The sequence below is a fragment of the Oncorhynchus masou genome, chromosome 15 (genome assembly GCF_036934945.1).
Source record: "Oncorhynchus masou masou isolate Uvic2021 chromosome 15, UVic_Omas_1.1, whole genome shotgun sequence".
Lineage (NCBI taxonomy): Eukaryota > Metazoa > Chordata > Actinopteri > Salmoniformes > Salmonidae > Oncorhynchus > Oncorhynchus masou.
This window is the reverse complement of record NC_088226.1, coordinates 72,031,263-72,054,484: the sequence shown is the minus strand read 5'-3', so window position 1 is coordinate 72,054,484 and position 23,222 is coordinate 72,031,263. Positions and strand designations below refer to the sequence as shown.

The following is a 23,222-nucleotide window of genomic DNA, read 5'->3' as shown; positions in this document are numbered from 1 at the left end:
TAGGCTAATCAATAGATTAGATTTTTTGGAAGCTTGGAAAGAGGATACGGATTGTTTTAAAATCATTATTTTTTATTCTTTCTTTATTATTTTTTAATTTATTTAACCTTTGTATAACTATGCAAGTCAGAGAACAAATTCTTATTTATCATGACGGCCAACACCGGGCCAAACCCGGACCACGCTGGACCAATTGTGCGCCGCCCTATGGGACTCCCAATCACGGCCGGATGTGGTGCAGCCTGGATTATAAATTAGTTTATAAGTATTATGGGTAAAAAAAAAAAAAATATATATATATATATATATATATATATATATATAAATTAAAACTTTCATTGTCATGATAATAATTGTTCGTTTTTTTTCTGCAGGATTCCAGCAATGGAGTGTAATCCTCGTCTGCTACCTGCGACACGGGACTCCAGCTCTTCTCCACCGAGCTCCAAACAGGACCTCCCAACATTCAACCCCAACCTGAAACCCAACCAGGTCAGCGAGACCGCCCTGTATGGAATACCCATAGTCTGCCTGGTGCTGGACGGTCAGGAGAGACTGTGCCTGGCGCAGATCTCCAACACTCTGCTGAAGAACTACAGCTATAACGAGATCCACAACCGGCGCGTGGCGCTGGGAATCACCTGCGTGCAATGCACCCCGGTCCAGCTGGAGATTCTGAGGCGTGCGGGCGCCATGCCCATCTCCTCGAGGCGCTGTGGGATGATTACAAAGCGCGAGGCCGAGAGGCTTTGTAAATCATTTCTTGGAGCTCACAACCCTCCAAAATTACCGGAAAACTTCGCGTTTGATGTGTCCCACGAGTGCGCGTGGGGGAGCCGTGGTAACTTTATACCAGCCAGGTACAACAGCTCCCGGGCCAAGTGCATCAAGTGCTCCTTCTGCAATATGTATTTTTCTCCCAATAAGTTCATATTCCACTCTCACCGCACACCAGAGTCAAAGTACACCCAGCCAGACGCTGCTAACTTTAACTCCTGGAGGAGACACCTCAAACTGACCGACAAGGGCTCACCTGACGACGTGGCACATGCATGGGAGGACGTGAAGGCCATGTTCAACGGGGGCAGCCGGAAGAGAACGATGCCCGTGCACGGTCACGGGTCTGAGCGTTCCTTTCCATTGAAATCACATCAAGGACCTAGCAACCTCTCCCGGAGAGACTCACCGGAGATCCCCCCTAAAATCCTCCGCTGCGAGGACAACCGGGGAGGCATGGGGAGTATGAGTACCACGCGCAGCTATCCGGTTATCCCGGTGCCCAGTAAGAGCTTCGGTATGCTGCAGAATGTGAAGATTCCTCCGCCGCTTTACCCACATCCTTACGGGTTCCCGACATTCGGGCTGTTCCAGAAAAAGAATGATAGTGGTGGTGTGATGGAAGGAGAGCAAAACAAAGCCCACCTCTCCGGGGTCTTCTCCTGGCCTAGCACCAAGGACAGCGCCTACCACTCTTTCCCTATGTTCTGGCCTACTGCAGGTGGCCTGACCATGCCCCCCTACCCCCACCCCCAGCCACAGGCCCAGCACAAACCGCACTCGGAGCTCCTGTGCGCCAGACAGAGTGATCTGGACGCATCCGAGCAGAGTGACAGAAGTAGCAACACTCCGAGGGACAGTCTGATGGACAGTGACCAGTGCTCTAGCACACAGTCCACCCGGAATGAGGACGACACGTTTGGCGATGAGGCGAGGCCAATGGACTGTATAAGGCCAGTTCTATCACGGAAGATTAGCTACGTCTCTGCATTCAGACCCGTCATCAAAGACGCGGAGAGTATAGCCAAACTTTACGGTAACCGGGGGTCGTACAACGTGGCTCGAGCTGGCTACCTGTCAACAGATTTCCTGAGCGAGAGCTCGAGCTACAGGTCCGTGTCCCCCGGAAGCGTGGACAGTGTGGGAGAGACGGATGTGGATGTTGAAACCAATAAATCACAAGAGGATGAGGAGTCACTTCCGCACAACATTGAGGTCAGCAAGAGCCCCCTTGTAACCTCTCTAAACTTGGCACAGGGTGCTTCACTAAACGGCCTAGAATCCAAATCGGAGCCGGAGCACGCGGCTGTGGTCGACTCACAGAGAATGAATCTACCTCTACACGTGGTACTACTGTCTTCGGACAGAGAGAGACAGGAGAACAAGACCACGTCCATTGTTGAAGTGAGTGATTGATATGGACACACTCCTTATATTCGATGTCCTACATACCAAGGAAAATACTTTTTGTTTGTTTGTTATGAATTAGGAATTCACAGATAGGAATTAAAAAGGAACAATAGACCACCGTTAATTCATTGACTAGTCGGAAAATGCATCATCCTTTATAATGTCACGTACATCCGGGCTTATTTTTCATTTTTACGTGTTCACGTTTGTTTGGCTGTGTTAATAAATAGCAGAGAATCAAAGGTCGTTCAAATACACAATTTGTCCACCCCAAAAAATGTCAGAGAGCATGAATTGAATGCAATTTACCGATTATCTTCATTATCCTGTCCTGATTTATCTAGATATATTCACCGGACAGGAGTGATATGGAACAAAGGAGAAGTCCATATGCTTTTGGATCAGCACCGAATTACCGTAACGATACTGTGGAATCGAAAGGTTGGATGTTGTTCTGTTCAAATGTTATAATAAAATACATTTCGGGAAAAGCAACGAGACTCATTGATTTCCATTCGATTTATTTGATGTTTATTTAGATGACAGTATCAGTAGAGAGGAGCCGTCTTCGACAATGGAGGAGGTTGAAACGAAGTCTTATGACGGCCAAAGCGGCGAGGAGAGCCCGAGAATAGCTCTGAATGAGGGTTAGTTCTAGCGATCCTCTTCTCCGTCGATAATAGGCTATTTTACATTTTCTGTCGGAACTTTTTCTTATAAAAAAAGAAAGAATTGAAGCCTCTTTTTTTTAAATGGCCTATTTGTGTATATTTTGTAACGCTATAAATGTTGTCTCTGTGTGTTTTCAGGCGAGGCAACGCACAATGTTAGCAGAGTATTACAAACTCAGAAAGACATAGAAAACCTGGCAAAAGGTAACACCGTACAATAACTTATTATTATTACATTGTTATTTATAAAAATGTTTGCCCATTTATTATTTATTTTTTAATAATAATAATTATATTGTTTATTATAGGCTTTCTTTAATGATTGGAAGGATCCCTAAATGATGCCTTACATGATCCCTGCAGAATAGAATAGACTGGCTTTCACCCTAGGCCTTTTACCAATCGCTTGACATGAATCGTTTAACATAATTTAGTCTACCATTTAGCCTATACCCCGCAGCCATTTTCACCCCATATTCATTTTTTATTTTTTTTTAACACATTTGTTCATTCATTTTCTACAGACGAATTGCAGAGACAGCTCGTTGAGCAAGTGGAGCTAAGGAAGAAATTGGAACGAGAATTCCAACATTTAAAAAGTATAATTCATTTAAATCAAATTTCAGTTTTCGATTCGAAGGGGTTTTAAAAAAGAGAATGTTTCTCGTAGTATCACGCACATCACGATCAGCATGTTGACCGCTGAACAAACACACGTCGATATGGTTTTCACTACGTTAGGTGTGTTTTATAGAGCATGTCAGTTTTTTTTTATTGCATGATTCGAATGTCATTTATTTTTCAATCCAATTCATATGGCTATTCGTTTGTGTACTTTATGATTTAGGAGGCTTTATTCAATTTTGCCCGAGTAGGATGCCCGAGCATTATAGGCAACCACATTAAAATAATCGTTTATCGGCTATACTAAAGATGACTAAGCTATTGTAATTGCTCCCCAGATAATTTCCATCATCAGATGAAAAGGGAGCTGTCCTACAGGGAAGAGATGGTTCAGCAGCTTCATATTGTCAAAGGTGAGAACATACCAACATACCCCACCCACCCCCACCACCCACCACCCTCCCACCACCCCCCACCACCCTCCCAAAGGTGGAAAGGAGGAGGAGGTGTGTCCTACAGATACACGTATTAATGAAGGTGGAGGAGGAGGAGGCGTGTCTACAGAGACACTGTATTAATGAAGGTGGAGGAGGCGTGTCTACAGAGACACCGTATTAATGAGGGTGGAGAGGAGGAGGCGTGTCTACAGAGACACCGTATTAATGAAGGTGTAGAGGGGGCGTGTCTACAGAGACACCGTATTAATGAAGGTAGAGGAGGAGGTGTGTCTACAGAGACACTGTATTAATGAAGGTAGAGGAGGAGACGTGTCTACAGAGACACCGTATTAATGAAGGTGGAGAGGAGGAGGTGTGTCTACAGAGACACTGTATTAATGAAGGTGGAGAGGAGGAGGCGTGTCAACAGGGACACTGTATTAATGAAGGTGGAGAGGAGGAGGCGTGTCCTACAGATACACCGTATCTAACTACTAATCAACTATCAGAACTGATATAACTAACAGACCTGATATAACTACTAATCAACTAACAGACCTGATATAACTATCAGACCTGATATAACTACTAATCAACTAACAGACCTGATATAACTACCAGACCTGATATAACTACTAATCAACTATCAGACCTGATATAACTACTAATAAACTAACAGACCTGATATAACTACTAATCAACTAACAGACCTGATATAACTACTAATCAACTAACAGACCTGATATAACTACTAATCAACTATCAGACCTGATATAACTACTAATCAACTATCAGACCTGATATAACTAACAGACCTGATATAACTACTAATCAACTAACAGACCTGATATAACTACTAATCAACTATCAGACCTGATATAACTACTAATCAACTATCAGACCTGATATAACTAACAGACCTGATATAACTACTAATCAACTATCAGACCTGATATAACTACTAATCAACTATCAGACCTGATATAACTAACAGACCTGATATAACTACTAATCAACTATCAGACCTGATATAACTACTAATCAACTATCAGACCTGATATAACTAACAGACCTGATATAACTACTAATCAACTATCAGACCTGATATAACTACTAATCAACTAACAGACCTGATATAACTACTAATCAACTATCAGACCTGATATAACTATCAGACCTGATATAACTAACAGACCTGATATAACTACTAATCAACTACCAGACCTGATATAACTACCAGACCTGATATAACTACTAATCAACTATCAGACCTGATATAACTACTAATCAACTATCAGACCTGATATAACTACTAATCAACTAACAGACCTGATATAACTACTAATCAACTAACAGACCTGATATAACTACTAATCAACTAACAGACCTGATATAACTACTAATCAACTATCAGACCTGATATAACTACTAATCAACTAACAGACCTGATATAACTACTAATCAACTAACAGACCTGATATAACTACTAATCAACTAACAGACCTGATATAACTACCAGACCTGATATAACTACTAATCAACTATCAGACCTGATATAACTACTAATCAACTAACAGACCTGATATAACTACTAATCAACTAACAGACCTGATATAACTACTAATCAACTATCAGACCTGATATAACTAACAGACCTGATATAACTACTAATCAACTATCAGACCTGATATAACTACTAATCAACTATCAGACCTGATATAACTAACAGACCTGATATAACTACTAATCAACTATCAGACCTGATATAACTACTAATCAACTACCAGACCTGATATAACTACTAATCAACTATCAGACCTGATATAACTAACAGACCTGATATAACTAACAGACCTGATATAACTACTAATCAACTATCAGACCTGATATAACTATCAGACCTGATATAACTAACAGACCTGATATAACTACTAATCAACTACCAGACCTGATATAACTACCAGACCTGATATAACTACTAATCAACTATCAGACCTGATATAACTACTAATCAACTATCAGACCTGATATAACTACTAATCAACTAACAGACCTGATATAACTACTAATCAACTAACAGACCTGATATAACTACTAATCAACTAACAGACCTGATATAACTACTAATCAACTATCAGACCTGATATAACTACTAATCAACAAACAGACCTGATATAACTACTAATCAACTAACAGACCTGATATAACTACTAATCAACTAACAGACCTGATATAACTACTAATCAACTATCAGACCTGATATAACTACTAATCAACTAACAGACCTGATATAACTACTAATCAACTAACAGACCTGATATAACTACTAATCAACTATCAGACCTGATATAACTACTAATCAACTATCAGAACTGATATAACTACTAATCAACTATCAGACCTGATATAACTAACAGACCTGATATAACTAACAGACCTGATATAACTAACAGACCTGATATAACTACTAATCAACTATCAGACCTGATATAACTACTAATCAACTAACAGACCTGATATAACTACTAATCAACTATCAGACCTGATATAACTACTAATCAACTAACAGACCTGATATAACTAACAGACCTGATATAACTAACAGACCTGATATAACTACTAATCAACTAACAGACCTGATATAACTAACAGACCTGATATAACTAACAGACCTGATATAACTACTAATGAACTATCAGACCTGATATAACTACTAATCAACTATTAGACCTGATATAACTACTAATCAACTATCAGACCTGATATAACTACTAATCAACTAACAGACCTGATATAACTACTAATCAACTAACAGACCTGATATAACTACTAATCAACTATCAGACCTGATATAACTAACAGACCTGATATAACTACTAATCAACTAACAGACCTGATATAACTACTAATCAACTATTAGACCTGATATAACTACTAATCAACTAACAGACCTGATATAACTACTAATCAACTAACATAACTGATATAACTACTAATCAACTATCAGAACTGATATAACTACTAATCAACTAACAGACCTGATATAACTAACATACCTGATATAACTATCAGACCTGATATAACTAACAGACCTGATATAACTAACAGACCTGATATAACTACTAATCAACTAACAGACCTGATATAACTACTAATCAACTAACAGACCTGATATAACTACTAATCAACTAACAGACCTGATATAACTAACAGACCTGATATAACTACTAATCAACTATCAGACCTGATATAACTAACAGACCTGATATAACTAACAGACCTGATATAACTACTAATCAACTATCAGACCTGATATAACTAACAGACCTGATATAACTAACAGACCTGATATAACTACTAATCAACTATCAGACCTGATATAACTAACAGACCTGATATAACTAACAGACCTGATATAACTACTAATCAACTATCAGACCTGATATAACTAACAGACCTGATATAACTAACAGACCTGATATAACTACTAATCAACTATCAGACCTGATATAACTACTAATCAACTAACAGACCTGATATAACTACTAATCAACTATCAGACCTGATATAACTACTAATCAACTATCAGACCTGATATAACTACTAATCAACTAACAGACCTGATATAACTACTAATCAACTATCAGACCTGATATAACTACTAATCAACTATCAGACCTGATATAACTACTAATCAACTAACAGACCTGATATAACTACTAATCAACTATCAGACCTGATATAACTACTAATCAACTATCAGACCTGATATAACTACTAATCAACTATCAGACCTGATATAACTAACAGACCTGATATAACTACTAATCAACTATCAGACCTGATATAACTACCAGACCTGATATAACTAACAGACCTGATATAACTACTAATCAACTAACATACCTGATATAACTATCAGACCTGATATACCTACTAATCAACTATCAGACCTGATATAACTACTAATCAACTATCAGACCTGATATAACTACTAATCAACTATCAGAACTGATATAACTACTAATCAACTAACAGACCTGATATAACTAACATACCTGATATAACTATCAGACCTGATATAACTAACAGACCTGATATAACTAACAGACCTGATATAACTACTAATCAACTAACAGACCTGATATAACTACTAATCAACTAACAGACCTGATATAACTAACAGACCTGATATAACTACTAATCAACTATCAGACCTGATATAACTAACAGACCTGATATAACTAACAGACCTGATATAACTACTAATCAACTATCAGACCTGATATAACTACTAATCAACTAACAGACCTGATATAACTACTAATCAACTATCAGACCTGATATAACTACTAATCAACTATCAGACCTGATATAACTACTAATCAACTAACAGACCTGATATAACTACTAATCAACTATCAGACCTGATATAACTACTAATCAACTATCAGACCTGATATAACTACTAATCAACTAACAGACCTGATATAACTACTAATCAACTATCAGACCTGATATAACTACTAATCAACTATCAGACCTGATATAACTACTAATCAACTATCAGACCTGATATAACTAACAGACCTGATATAACTACTAATCAACTATCAGACCTGATATAACTACCAGACCTGATATAACTAACAGACCTGATATAACTACTAATCAACTAACATACCTGATATAACTATCAGACCTGATATACCTACTAATCAACTATCAGACCTGATATAACTACCAGACCTGATATAACTACTAATCAACTATCAGACCTGATATAACTACCAGACCTGATATAACTAACAGACCTGATATAACTATTAATCAACTAACAGACCTGATATAACTACTAATCAACTAACATACCTGATATAACTAACAGACCTGATATAACTAACAGACCTGATATAACTACCAGACCTGATATAACTACCAGACCTGATATAACTACCAGACCTGATATAACTACCAGACCTGATATAACTATCAGACCTGATATAACTACCAGACCTGATATAACTACCAGACCTGATATAACTACCAGACCTGATATAACTACCAGACCTGATATAACTATCAGACCTGATATAACTACCAGACCTGATATAACTAACAGACCTGATATAACTATTAATCAACTAACAGACCTGATATAACTAACAGACCTGATATAACTACCAGACCTGATATAACTAACAGACCTGATATAACTATTAATCAACTAACAGACCTGATATAACTAACAGACCTGATATAACTAACAGACCTGATATAACTACCAGACCTGATATAACTATCAGACCTGATATAACTACCAGACCTGATATAACTAACAGACCTGATATAAATACTAATCAACTACCAGACCTGATATAACTAACAGACCTGATATAACTATTAATCAACTAACAGACCTGATATAACTAACAGACCTGATATAACTACCAGACCTGATATAACTACTAATCAACTATCAGACCTGATATAACTACTAATCAACTAACATACCTGATATAACTACCAGACCTGATATAACTAACAGACCTGATATAAATACTAATCAACTACCAGACCTGATATAACTAACAGACCTGATATAACTATTAATCAACTAACAGACCTGATATAACTACTAATCAACTATCAGACCTGATATAACTACTAATCAACTAACAGACCTGATATAACTACCAGACCTGATATAACTAACAGACCTGATATAACTAACAGACCTGATATAACTACTAATCAACTATCAGACCTGATATAACTACTAATCAACTATCAGACCTGATATAACTACCAGACCTGATATAACTAACAGACCTGATATAAATACTAATCAACTACCAGACCTGATATAACTAACAGACCTGATATAACTAACAGACCTGATATAACTACTAATCAACTATCAGACCTGATATAAATACTAATCAACTACCAGACCTGATATAACTAACAGACCTGATATAATTAACAGACCTGATATAACTACTAATCAACTATCAGACCTGATATAACTACTAATCAACTATCAGACCTGATATAACTAACAGACCTGATATAATTAACAGACCTGATATAACTACTAATCAACTATCAGACCTGATATAACTACTAATCAACTATCAGACCTGATATAACTACTAATCAACTATAAGACCTGATATAACTAACAGACCTGATATAACTAACAGACCTGATATAACTATAAGACCTGATATAACTAACAGACCTGATATAACTAACAGACCTGATATAACTACTAATCAACTAACAGACCTGATATAACTACTAATCAACTATCAGACCTGATATAACTAACAGACCTGATATAACTACTAATCAACTATCAGACCTGATATAACTACTAATCAACTATCAGACCTGATATAACTAACATACCTGATATAACTACTAATCAACTAACATACCTGATATAACTAACAGACCTGATATAACTAACATACCTGATATAACTACTAATCAACTAACAGACCTGATATAACTACTAATCAACTAACAGACCTGATATAAATACTAATCAACTATCAGACCTGATATAACTAACAGACCTGATATAACTAACAGACCTGATATAACTACTAATCAACTATCAGACCTGATATAACTATCAGACCTGATATAACTAACAGACCTGATATAACTACTAATCAACTATCAGACCTGATATAACTACTAATCAACTAACAGACCTGATATAACTACTAATCAACTAACAGACCTGATATAACTACTAATCAACTAACAGACCTGATATAACTAACAGACCTGATATAACTAACAGACCTGATATAACTACTAATCAACTATCAGACCTGATATAACTAACAGACCTGATATAACTAACAGACCTGATATAACTACTAATCAACTACCAGACCTGATATAACTACTAATCAACTATCAGACCTGATATAACTACTAATCAACTATCAGACCTGATATAACTAACATACCTGATATAACTACTAATCAACTAACATACCTGATATAACTAACAGACCTGATATAACTAACAGACCTGATATAACTACTAATCAACTAACAGACCTGATATAACTAACATACCTGATATAACTACTAATCAACTAACATACCTGATATAACTAACAGACCTGATATAACTAACAGACCTGATATAACTACTAATCAACTAACAGACCTGATATAACTACTAATCAACTATCAGACCTGATATAACTATCAGACCTGATATAACTACTAATCAACTATCAGACCTGATATAACTAACATACCTGATATAACTACTAATCAACTAACATACCTGATATAACTAACAGACCTGATATAATTAACAGACCTGATATAACTACTAATCAACTATCAGACCTGATATAACTACTAATCAACTAACAGACCTGATATAACTAACAGACCTGATATAACTACTAATCAACTAACAGACCTGATATAACTAACAGACCTGATTTAACTACTAATCAACTATCAGAACTGATATAACTAACAGACCTGATATAACTAACAGACCTGATATAACTACTAATCAACTATCAGAACTGATATAACTATCAGACCTGATATAACTAACAGACCTGATATAACTAACAGACCTGATATAACTACTAATCAACTAACAGACCTGATTTAACTACTAATCAACTATCAGAACTGATATAACTAACAGACCTGATATAACTAACAGACCTGATATAACTAACAGACCTGATATAACTACTAATCAACTAACATACCTGATATAACTACTAATCAACTATCAGACCTGATATAACTATCAGACCTGATATAACTAACAGACCTGATATAACTAACAGACCTGATATAACTAACAGACCTGATATAACTAACAGACCTGATATAACTATCAGACCTGATATAACTACCAGACCTGATATAACTAACAGACCTGATATAAATACTAATCAACTACCAGACCTGATATAACTACTAATCAACTATAAGACCTGATATAACTAACAGACCTGATATAACTAACAGACCTGATATAACTAACAGACCTGATATAACTAACAGACCTGATTTAACTACTAATCAACTATCAGACCTGATATAACTATCAGACCTGATATAACTACTAATCAACTATCAGACCTGATATAACTACTAATCAACTATCAGAACTGATATAACTACTAATCAACTATCAGACCTGATATAACTACTAATCAACTAACATACCTGATATAACTACTAATCAACTATCAGACCTGATATAACTACTAATCAACTACCAGACCTGATATAACTAACAGACCTGATATAACTACTAATCAACTATCAGACCTGATATAACTACTAATCAACTAACAAACCTGATATAACTACCAGACCTGATATAACTACTAATCAACTATCAGACCTGATATAACTACTAATCAACTAACAGACCTGATATAACTACTAATCAACTAACAGACCTGATATAACTATCAGACCTGATATAACTAACAGACCTGATATAACTACTAATCAACTATCAGACCTGATATAACTACTAATCAACTATCAGACCTGATATAACTACTAATCAACTATCAGACCTGATATAACTACTAATCAACTATCAGACCTGATATAACTAACAGACCTGATATAACTACTAATCAACTATCAGACCTGATATAACTACTAATCAACTATCAGACCTGATATAACTAACAGACCTGATATAACTAACAGACCTTATATAACTACTAATCAACTAACAGACCTGATATAACTATCAGACCTGATATAACTACTAATCAACTATCAGACCTGATATAACTACTAATCAACTATCAGACCTGATATAACTACTAATCAACTATCAGACCTGATATAACTACTAATCAACTATCAGACCTGATATAACTACTAATCAACTAACAGACCTTATATAACTACTAATCAACTATCAGACCTGATATAACTACTAATCAACTATCAGACCTGATATAACTAACAGACCTGATATAACTAACAGACCTTATATAACTACTAATCAACTAACAGACCTGATATAACTATCAGACCTGATATAACTACTAATCAACTATCAGACCTGATATAACTACTAATCAACTATCAGACCTGATATAACTACTAATCAACTATCAGACCTGATATAACTACTAATCAACTAACAGACCTGATAAGAGCGTCTGCTAAATGACTTAAATGTAAATGTAAATAACTACTAATCAACCAACATACCTGATATAACTACTAATCAACTATAAGACCTGATATAACTAGCAGACCTGATATAACTAACAGACCTGATATAACTATCAGACCTGATATAACTACTAATCAACTATCAGACCTGATATAACTAACAGACCTGATATAACTAACAGACCTGATATAACTAACAGACCTGATATAACTAACAGACCTGATATAACTACTAATCAACTATCAGAACTGATATAACTACTAATCAACTATCAGACCTGATATAACTACTAATCAACTAACAGACCTGATATAACTACTAATCAACTATCAGACCTGATATAACTACTAATCAACTATCAGACCTGATATAACTAACAGACCTGATATAACTAACAGACCTGATATAACTACCAGACCTGATATAACTACTAATCAACTATCAGACCTGATATAACTACTAATCAACTATCAGACCTGATATAACTACTAATCAACTAACAGACCTGATATAACAACTAATCAACTAACAGACCTGATATAACTACTAATCAACTAACAGACCTGATATAACTACTAATCAACTAACAGACCTGATATAACTACTAATCAACTATCAGACCTGATATAACTACTAATCAACTAACAGACCTGATATAACTACTAATCAACTAACAGACCTGATATAACTAACAGACCTGATATAACTACTAATCAACTATCAGACCTGATATAACTACTAATCAACTAACAGACCTGATATAACTAACAGACCTGATATAACTACTAATCAACTAACAGACCTGATATAACTATCAGACCTGATATAACTACTAATCAACTAACAGACCTGATATAACTACTAATCAACTATCAGACCTGATATAACTAACAGACCTGATTTAACTACTAATCAACTAACAGACCTGATATAACTAACATACCTGATATAACTACTAATCAACTATCAGACCTGATATAACTACTAATCAACTATCAGACCTGATATAACTACTAATCAACTATCAGACCTGATATAACTACTAATCAACTATCAGACCTGATATAACTAACAGACCTGATATAACTACTAATCAACTACCAGACCTGATATAACTACTAATCAACTATCAGACCTGATATAACTACTAATCAACTATCAGACCTGATATAACTACTAATCAACTATCAGACCTAATATAACTACTAATCAACTATCAGACCTGATATAACTACTAATCAACTATCAGACCTGATATAACTACTAATCAACTATAAGACCTGATATAACTAACAGACCTGATATAACTAACAGACCTGATATAACTACCAGACCTGATATAACTAACAGACCTGATATAACTACTAATCAACTATCAGACCTGATATAACTACTAATCAACTATAAGACCTGATATAACTAACAGACCTGATATAACTACTAATCAACTAACAGACCTGATATAACTAACAGACCTGATATAACTACTAATCAACTATCAGACCTGATATAACTACTAATCAACTATCAGACCTGATATAGCTGCTAATCAACTATCAGACCTGATATAACTAACAGACCTGATATAACTAACAGACCAGATATAACTACTAATCAACTATCAGACCTGATATAACTAACAGACCAGATATAACTACTAATCAACTATCAGACCTGATATAACTAACAGACCTGATATAACTACTAATCAACTATCAGACCTGATATAACTAACAGACCTGATATAACTAACAGACCTGATATAACTATTAATCAACTAACAGACCTGATATAACTACTAATCAGACTACAAATCAAAATATATTTTAGATTTGAGATTCTTCAAAGTTTCCACCCTTTCGATGACAGTGTTGCACACTTTTGGCATTCTCTCAACCAGCTTCACCTGGAATGCTTTTCCAACAGTCTTGAAGGATTTCCCACATGTGTTTTTCCTTCACTCTGTTGTCCAACTCATCTAAAACCATCTCATTTGGGTTGAGGTCGGGTGATTGTTTAAGGCCAGGTAATCTGATGCAGCATCATCACTCTCCTTCTTGGTCAAATAGCCCTTACACAGCCTGGAGGTTTGTTGGGTCATTGTCCTGTTGAAAAACAAATGATAGTCCCACTAAGTCCAAACCAGATGGGATGGCATATCACTACAGAATGCTGTGGTAGCAATGCTGGTTAAGTGTGCCTTGAACTCTAAATAAATCACAGTCAGTGTCACCAGCAAAGCACCCCCACACCATAATACCTCCTCCTCCGTGCTTCACATTGGGAACCACACCTGTGGATATCATCTGTTCACCTACTCTGCATCTCACAAAGACATGGCGGTTGGAGCGAAAAATCTCAAATTTGGACTCATCAGACCAAAGGACAGATTTCCACCGGTCTAATGTCCATTGCTCGTGTTTCTTGGCATAAGCAAGTCTCTTCTTATTATTGGTGTCCTTTGGTAGTGGTTTCTTTGCATCAATTCAACCATTAAGGCCTGATTCACACAGTCTCCTCTGAACAGTTGATGTTACTTGAACTCTGAGAAGCATTTATTTGGGCTGACATTTCTGAGGCTGGTAACTCTAATGAACTTATCCTCTACAACAGAGGTAACTCTGGGTCTTCCTTTCCTGTGGCGGTCCTCATGAGAGACAGTTTCATCATAGCGCTTGATGTTTTTTTGCGACTGCAATTGAAGAAACTTTCAAAGTTCTTGAAATTTTCCATATTGACGGACCTTCATGTCTTAAAGTAATGATGGACTGTTGCTTCTTCTTTAATTATTTGAGCCAGTCATGCCATAGTGTGGACTTGGTCTTTTTTCTTTCTTGGTCTTTTTTCTTCTGTAAACCACCACAACCTTGTGTACCGATGTGGCTGAGAGTCGGGAAGCAAGTTCAATAAAGTAAAATAAGTTTAATAAATAAACGCAACATAAAACAAAACAAGGAACATGAACAACGTACAGAAGTAACATTGCAACAGAAACAATCATGCCTGGGGAAGGAACCAAAAGGACACGCCTAAGTATGGAAACACACTTACAGGACAAACCACGCCCACTAACATCCAGCAACCACACCCCTTATTGTACTAAGTCACTAAGATGCACCGGAATACAGTACAGTTGAAGTCGGAAGTTTACATACACCTTTTCGCCAAATACATTTAAACTCCGTTTTTCACAATTCCTGACATTTAATCCCAGTAAAAAGTCCCTGTCTTAGGTCAGTTAGGATCACCACTTTATTTTAAGAATGTGAAATGTAATAGTAGTTGAGAGAATGATTTATTTCATATTTTATTTATTTCATCACATTCCCAGTGGGTCAGAAGTTTACATACATTCAATTAGTATTTGGTAGCATTGCTTTTAAATTGTTTAACTTGGGTCAAACGTTTCGGGTCGCCTTACACAAGCCTCCCACAATATGTTGGGTGAATTTTGGCCCATTCCCCAAGACAGAGCTGGTGGAACTGGCCAAACAGTTCTATTTTTGTTTCATCAGAGGACATTTCTCCAAAAAGTACGATCTTTGTCCACATGGGCAGCTGCAAACCTTAGTCTGGCTTTTTAATGGCAGTTTTGGAGCAGTGACTTCTTCCTTGCTGAGCGGCCGTTCAGGTTATGTCGATATAGGACTCGTTTTACTGTGGATGTAGATACTTTTGTACCTGTTTCCTCCAGCATCTTCACAAAGGTCCTTTGCTGTTGTTCTGTGATTGATTTGCACTTTTCGCACCAAAGTACATTCATCTCTAGGAGAGAGAACGCGTCTCCTTCCTGAGTGGTATGACGGCTACGTGGTCTCATGGTGTTTATACTTGGTGTTTATACTTGAATGTGGTACCTTCAGGTGTTTGGAAATTGCTCCCAAGGATGAAACAGACTTTTTCTGAGGTCTTGGCTGATTTCTTTTGATTTTCCCATGATGTCAAGCAAAGAGGCACTGAGTTTGAAGGTCGGCCTTGAAATACATCCACAGGTACACCTCCAATTGACTCAAATTATGTCCATTAGCCTATCAGAAACTTCTAAAGCCAGCCATGACATCATTTTTCTGGAATTTTCCAAGCTGTTTAAAGGCACAGTCAACTTAGTGTATGTAAACTTCTGACCCACTGGAATTGTGGTACGGTGAATTATAAGTGAAATAATTTGTCTGTAAACAATTGTTGAACAAATTATTTGTGTCATGCACAAAGTAGATGTCCTAACCGACTTGCCAAAACTATAGTTTGTTAACAGATTTTATACACAAGAACACACAGTCAGGAACATTGAACTGTGAACAGACAGTCTTGCTGTGGCTAAAGGGTTAGATTCTTCAGACATGTTTTTTTACATGTTTTACTACATTTCAGTTCATTTCAGCCTTGATTTATATTTTATTTATTTATATATTATATTATACAGTGCCTTGCGAAAGTATTCGGCCCCCTTTCAACAAAAAAGTTGATTCTTCACAAAAAAAATACAGTTTTATATCTTTATGTTTGAAGCCTGAAATGTGGCAAAAGGTCGCAAAGTTCAAGGGGGCCGAATACTTTCGCAAGGCACTGTATATATATATTTATATATGCGGTGCCTTCGTAAAGTATTCAGACCCCTTCACGTTTTCCACATTTGTTCTGTTACAGCCTCGTTCGAAAATAATTTCCTCAGCAATCTACACACACTACTCCATTATGACATCACAATCCTCCATAATGACATCACAATCCTCCACAATGACATCGCAATACCCCATAATGACAAAGCAAAAAACGGGTTTTTATAAATGTTTGACAATGTATTAAAAAACAAAAAAACAGAAATATCTTATTTACATATACCTTATTTACATAAGTATTCAGACCCTTTGCTATGAGACTCGAAATTGAGCTCAGGTGAATCCTGTTTCCATTGATCATCCTTGATATATTTGTACAACTTGATTGGAGTCCACCTGTGGTAAATTCAATTGATTGGACATAATTTGGAGGCACACACCTGTCTATATAAGGTCCCACAGTTGCCAGTGCATGTCAGAGCAAAAACCAAGCCATGAGGTCGAAGAAATTGTCCGTGGACCTCCGAGACTAGATTGTGTCGAGGCACAGATCTGGGGAAGGGTACAAAAACATTCTGCAGCTTTGAAGGTCCCCAAGAACACAGTGGAAGTTTGGAACCACCAAAACTCTTCCTACATTTACATTTACATTTAAGTCATTTAGCAGACGCTCTTATCCAGAGCCTAGAGCTTGCCACCCGGCTAAACTTAGCAATCAAGGGAGAAGGGCCTTGATTAGGGCCTTGGTTAGTTAGGTGACTCAAGAACCCACTCTGACAGAGCTCTCGAGTTCCTCTGTGAAGATGGGAGAACCTTCCAGAAGGACAACCATCTCTGCAGCACTCCACCAATCAGGCCTTTAAGGTAGAGTGGCCGGACAGAAGCCACTTCTCAGCAAAAGGCACATGACAGCCCGCTGGGAGTTTGCCTAAAGGCACCTAAAGACTCTCAGACCACGAGAGACAAGATTCTCTGGTCTGATGAAACTAAGATTGAACTCTTTGGCCTGAATGCCAAGCGTCACGTCTGGAGGAAACCTGCCACCATCCCTACGATGAAGCATGGTGGTGGCAGCATCATGCTGTGGGGATGTTTTTCACTGGCAGGGACTGGGAGACTAGTCAGGATCGAGGCAAAGAAGAACGGAGAAAAGTACAGAGAGATCCTTGTAAACCTATTCCAGAGTGCTCAGGACCTCAGACTGGGGCGGAGGTCCACTTTTCAACAGGACAACGATTCTAAGCACATAGCCAAGACAACATTGGAGTGGCTTCGTGACAGGTCTCTGAATGTCCTTGAGTGGCCCAGCCAGAGAACGGACTTGAACCCGATCGAACATCTCTGTAGAGACCTGAAAACAGCTGTGCAGCAACGCTCCCCATCCAACCTGACAGAACTTGAGAGGATCTGCAGAGAAGAATGGAAGAAACTCCCCAAATACAGGTGTGCCACGCTTGTAGCGTCATATCCAAGAAGACTCGAGGCTGTAGTCACTGCCAAAGGTGCAGTACTTAGTAAAGGGTCTGAATACTTATGTAAATGTCATATTTCTGTTTTTTTATTTGCTTTTATTTCTCCATTATGGGTTATTGTGATGTCATTATGTGGTATTGTGATGTCATTACGTGGTATTGTGATGTCATTATGGAGCTTGTGATGTCATTACGGGGTATTGTGATGTCATTATGGAGTATTGTGATGTTATTATGGAGTATTGTGATGTTATTATGGGGTATTGTGATGTCATTATGGGGTATTGTGATGTCGTTATGGGGTATTGTGTGTAGATCGATGAGGGGAACAAGCAATTGAATCCATTTTAGAATAAGGCTGTAACGTAAAACAAAATGTGGAAAAAGTTAAGGGGTCTGAATACTTTCCGAATGCCACTGAATATATATTTTTAGATATTTTCCTTTATTATCTTCCCCTAACCCTACCATCCTTCCTCTGATTGGAGTAAACTAATGGACAACAACACTTTCAGCTTCTACTTTCAGCTAATACAGAATATATACGGACACAATCTATTTTACAATAGTTATCTTTAGTTTGTTTTTAGTCCCGTTCTTCAGCTCCATTCAACCCCTCCCATCTCTCTCTGAACACCATCCAGTCCATTCATCTCCATTCAACCCCTCCCATCTCTCTCTGAACACCATCCAGTCCATTCATCTCCATTCAACCCCTCCCATCTCTCTCTGAACACCATCCAGTCCATTCATCTCCATTCAACCCCTCCTATCTATCTCTGAACACCATCCAGTCCATTCATCTCCATTCAACCCCTCCCATCTATCTCTGAACACCATCCAGTCCCTTCAGCTCCATTCAACCCCTCCCATCTATCTCTAAACACCATCCAGTCCCTTCAGGTCCATTCAACCCCTCCCATCTATCTCTAAACACCATCCAGTCCCTTCAGCTCCACTCAACCCCTCCCATCTATCTCTAAACACCATCCAGTCCCTTCAGCTCCATTCAACCCCTCCCATCTATCTCTAAACACCATCAACACCAGTTTTGATGGTATTATATATATATATTTACCATATATTAATAATATATTATATATACATATATTAATTAATAATATATTTGCCATATATTTTTCCACTGTGATGTTTCACAAAAGTTCTGAACCTTTCTATTCTCAAAATTCCTACAGATTGTAAATTAAAGATAAACATTTTTGCTTAAAAGTATCATTATATTATTGATGGATTGACTATGATTTTTTTTTTAAATCACCCAACAGTGCTTTTTACAGAGTTAACTCCAGGTAAATGTTGCAATTCTTCAGCCATTCCTAAACCTGCGACCAAAAACCAGCTACATAATTACCAAAACAAAGGATCTAATGATTCTGTCTCTTTCCAGCAAAATCTGCAGAGCTGAGATGGTTGTATCCCCCCCCATATATATATATATATAACATTCCATTGGTTGCAATAATGTTTTATAATAATTTAAATTAAATTGAAAAACTCTACGTTTTGAATCCGGTGTTGTTCTGTGTGATTGCAGTTGTATTACATTTTAGAGCATACCCTTGAATCAAGTTTTGTTTAAGCAATAAGGCACGGGGGGGGGGGTTTATTATAAACTGGAATATTCGAGCCATGAATGCTGATTGGCTGACAGCTGTGGTATATCATCAGACCGTGTACAACGTTTATGACAAAACATGTATTTTTACTGCTCTTTCCAGTTTATAATGGCAATAGGGCACCTCGGGGGGTTGTGGTATATGGCCAATATACCACGGCTAAGGGCTGTGTCCAGGGACTTGTCACGCTGAAGAACAACCCTTAGTCGTGGTATATTGGCCATATACCATACACCCTCGTGCCTTATTGCTTCGTTAAAGTTTTAATTCATTTTAAAGCATGGCCTTGATTCAATTGACCCACAACTGCCTTTAATACTATGTTTGAACCCAAAGAGAATTGATTTAGGCCTATATACATTTGAAAAGAGAATTGATTTCAGCCCATATATGGCAAGTAGCCTAGTGGTTAGAGTGTTGGGCCAGTAACTGAAAGGTTGCTAGATCAAATCCCTGAGCTGACAAGATAAAAAGCTGTCGTTCTGCCCCTGACCTTGGCAGTTAATAACCCACTGTTTCCCGGTAGGCCGTCATTCTAAATAAGAATTTGTTCTGAACTGACTTGCCGAGTTAAATTTCAAAAAATATATATACAATTGAAAAAAGAAATGACTATATACATTTGAATACACATCAATAGAAAAGTCTATTTAATGTGCATTGTGAGGACCACCACATTTAAACACACACACACCTTAGTGGATCTATTTAGTGATCTATTCCCTTACTTCATCTCGTGGATCTATTTAGTGATCTATTCCCAAATCTTCATCTAGTGGATCTATTTAGTGATCTATTACCTTTATTCATCTTGTGGATCTATTTAGTGATCTATTCCCTTTCTTCATCTAGTGGATCTATTTAGTGATCTATTCCCACTCTTCATCTAGTGGATCGATTCCCTTTCTTCATCTAGTGGATCTATTCCCTTTCTTCATCTAGTGGATCTATTCCCTTTCTTCATCTTGTGGATCTATTTAGTGATCTATTCCCTTTCTTCATCTAGTGGATCTATTTAGTGATCTATTCCCTTTCTTCATCTAGTGGATCTATTTAGTGATCTATTCCCTTTCTTCATCTAGTGGATCTATTTAGTGATCTATTCCCATCCTTCATCTAGTTGATCTATTTATTGATACTTTCCCTTTCTTCAGCTAGTGGATCTATTCCCATGCTTCACCTATTGGATCAATTTAGTGATCTATTCTCATCCTTCATCTAGTTGATCTATTCCCTTACTTCATCTAGTGGATCTATTCTCTTTCTTCATCTAGTGGATCTATTTAGTGATCTATTCCCTTTCTTTGTCTAGTGGATCTATTTAGTGATCTATTCTCTTTCTTCCCAGAAGCTCACAACGCGCTACAACATTTCTCCTGTAAGATGCTGACTCCTCGACACTGCACTGGAACCTGCTCCTTCAAACCTCCTCTTCTACCACCTTAGTCCCTTCCCACAGTCCGCCGTGGAGCCCCGTCAGTCTGGAAAGCAAGACTACTACCACCCTAGTCCCTTCCCACAGTCCGCCATGGAGCCCCGTCAGTCTGGAATGCAAGGCCACTTCTACCCACAGTACTACCACCACCTGAAGACTACTATCACCCCAAAGACTACTATCACCCCCAAGACGACTAAACCCCCGAAGACTACTACCACCTCGAAGACTACTACCACCCCGAAGACTACTACCACCCCCAAGACTACTACCGCCCCAAGACTACTATCACCCCAAAGACTACTATCACCCCAAAGACTACTACCTCCCCCAAGACTACTACCACCCCAAAGACTACTACCTCCCCCAAGACTACTACCACCCCAAAGACTACTACCGCCCCCAAGACTACTACCACCCCAAAGACTACTACCGCCCCGCAAGACTACTACCGCCCCCAAGATTACTACCACCCCCAAGACTACTATCACCCCCAAGACTACTACCTCCCCCAAGACTACTACTACCACCTCCAAGACTACTACCTCCCCCAAGACTACTACCACCACCCCCAAGACTACTATCACCTCCAAGACTACTACCTCCCCCAAGACTACTACCTCCCCCAATACCACTACCGCCCCCAAGACTACTACCACCCCCAAGACTACTATCACCCCCAAGACTACTACCTCCCCCAATACCACTACCGCCCCCAAGACTACTACCACCCCCAAGACTACTATCACCCCCAAGACTACTATCACCCCCAAGACTACTACCGCCCCGAAGACTACTACCGCCCCCAAGACTACTACCTCCCCCAAGACTACTATTACCCCGAAGACTTCTACCACGCCCAAGACTACCTCCGCCCCAACAACTACTACCACCCTGAAGACTACTACCGCCCCCAAGACTACTATCACCCCCAAGACTACTACCTCCCCCAAGACTACTACCGCCCCAACGACTACTACCACCCC

The 23,222-nt window shown here is 37.8% G+C and overlaps 1 protein-coding gene across 1 annotated transcript; it reads left to right on the top strand.

Moving 5' to 3' along the window:
• Window positions 1-384: 384 nt before the first annotated feature.
• Window positions 385-22,247, top strand: LOC135556756 (SKI family transcriptional corepressor 1 homolog-B-like). Its single transcript, XM_064990179.1, has 7 exons — window positions 385-2,181; window positions 2,532-2,628; window positions 2,727-2,834; window positions 2,997-3,062; window positions 3,383-3,457; window positions 3,821-3,895; window positions 22,150-22,247. The coding sequence occupies exons 1-7, from the start codon at window positions 385-387 to the stop codon at window positions 22,245-22,247; spliced, it is 2,316 nt and encodes a 771-aa protein (XP_064846251.1).
• The last annotated feature ends 975 nt before the right edge of the window (window positions 22,248-23,222 follow it).

What these genes read in the sequence shown, in the direction of transcription:
- LOC135556756 (XM_064990179.1), top strand. Translation starts at nt 385, where the DNA reads ATGGAGTGTAATCCTCGTCTGCTACCTGCGACACGGGACTCCAGCTCT. An exon ending in AGAATTCCAACATTTAAAAA is followed by an intron (nt 3,458 to 3,820) that starts GTATAATTCATT and finishes ATTGCTCCCCAG; the next exon opens with ATAATTTCCATCATCAGATG. An exon ending in GCAGCTTCATATTGTCAAAG is followed by an intron (nt 3,896 to 22,149) that starts GTGAGAACATAC and finishes CTTTCTTCCCAG; the next exon opens with AAGCTCACAACGCGCTACAA.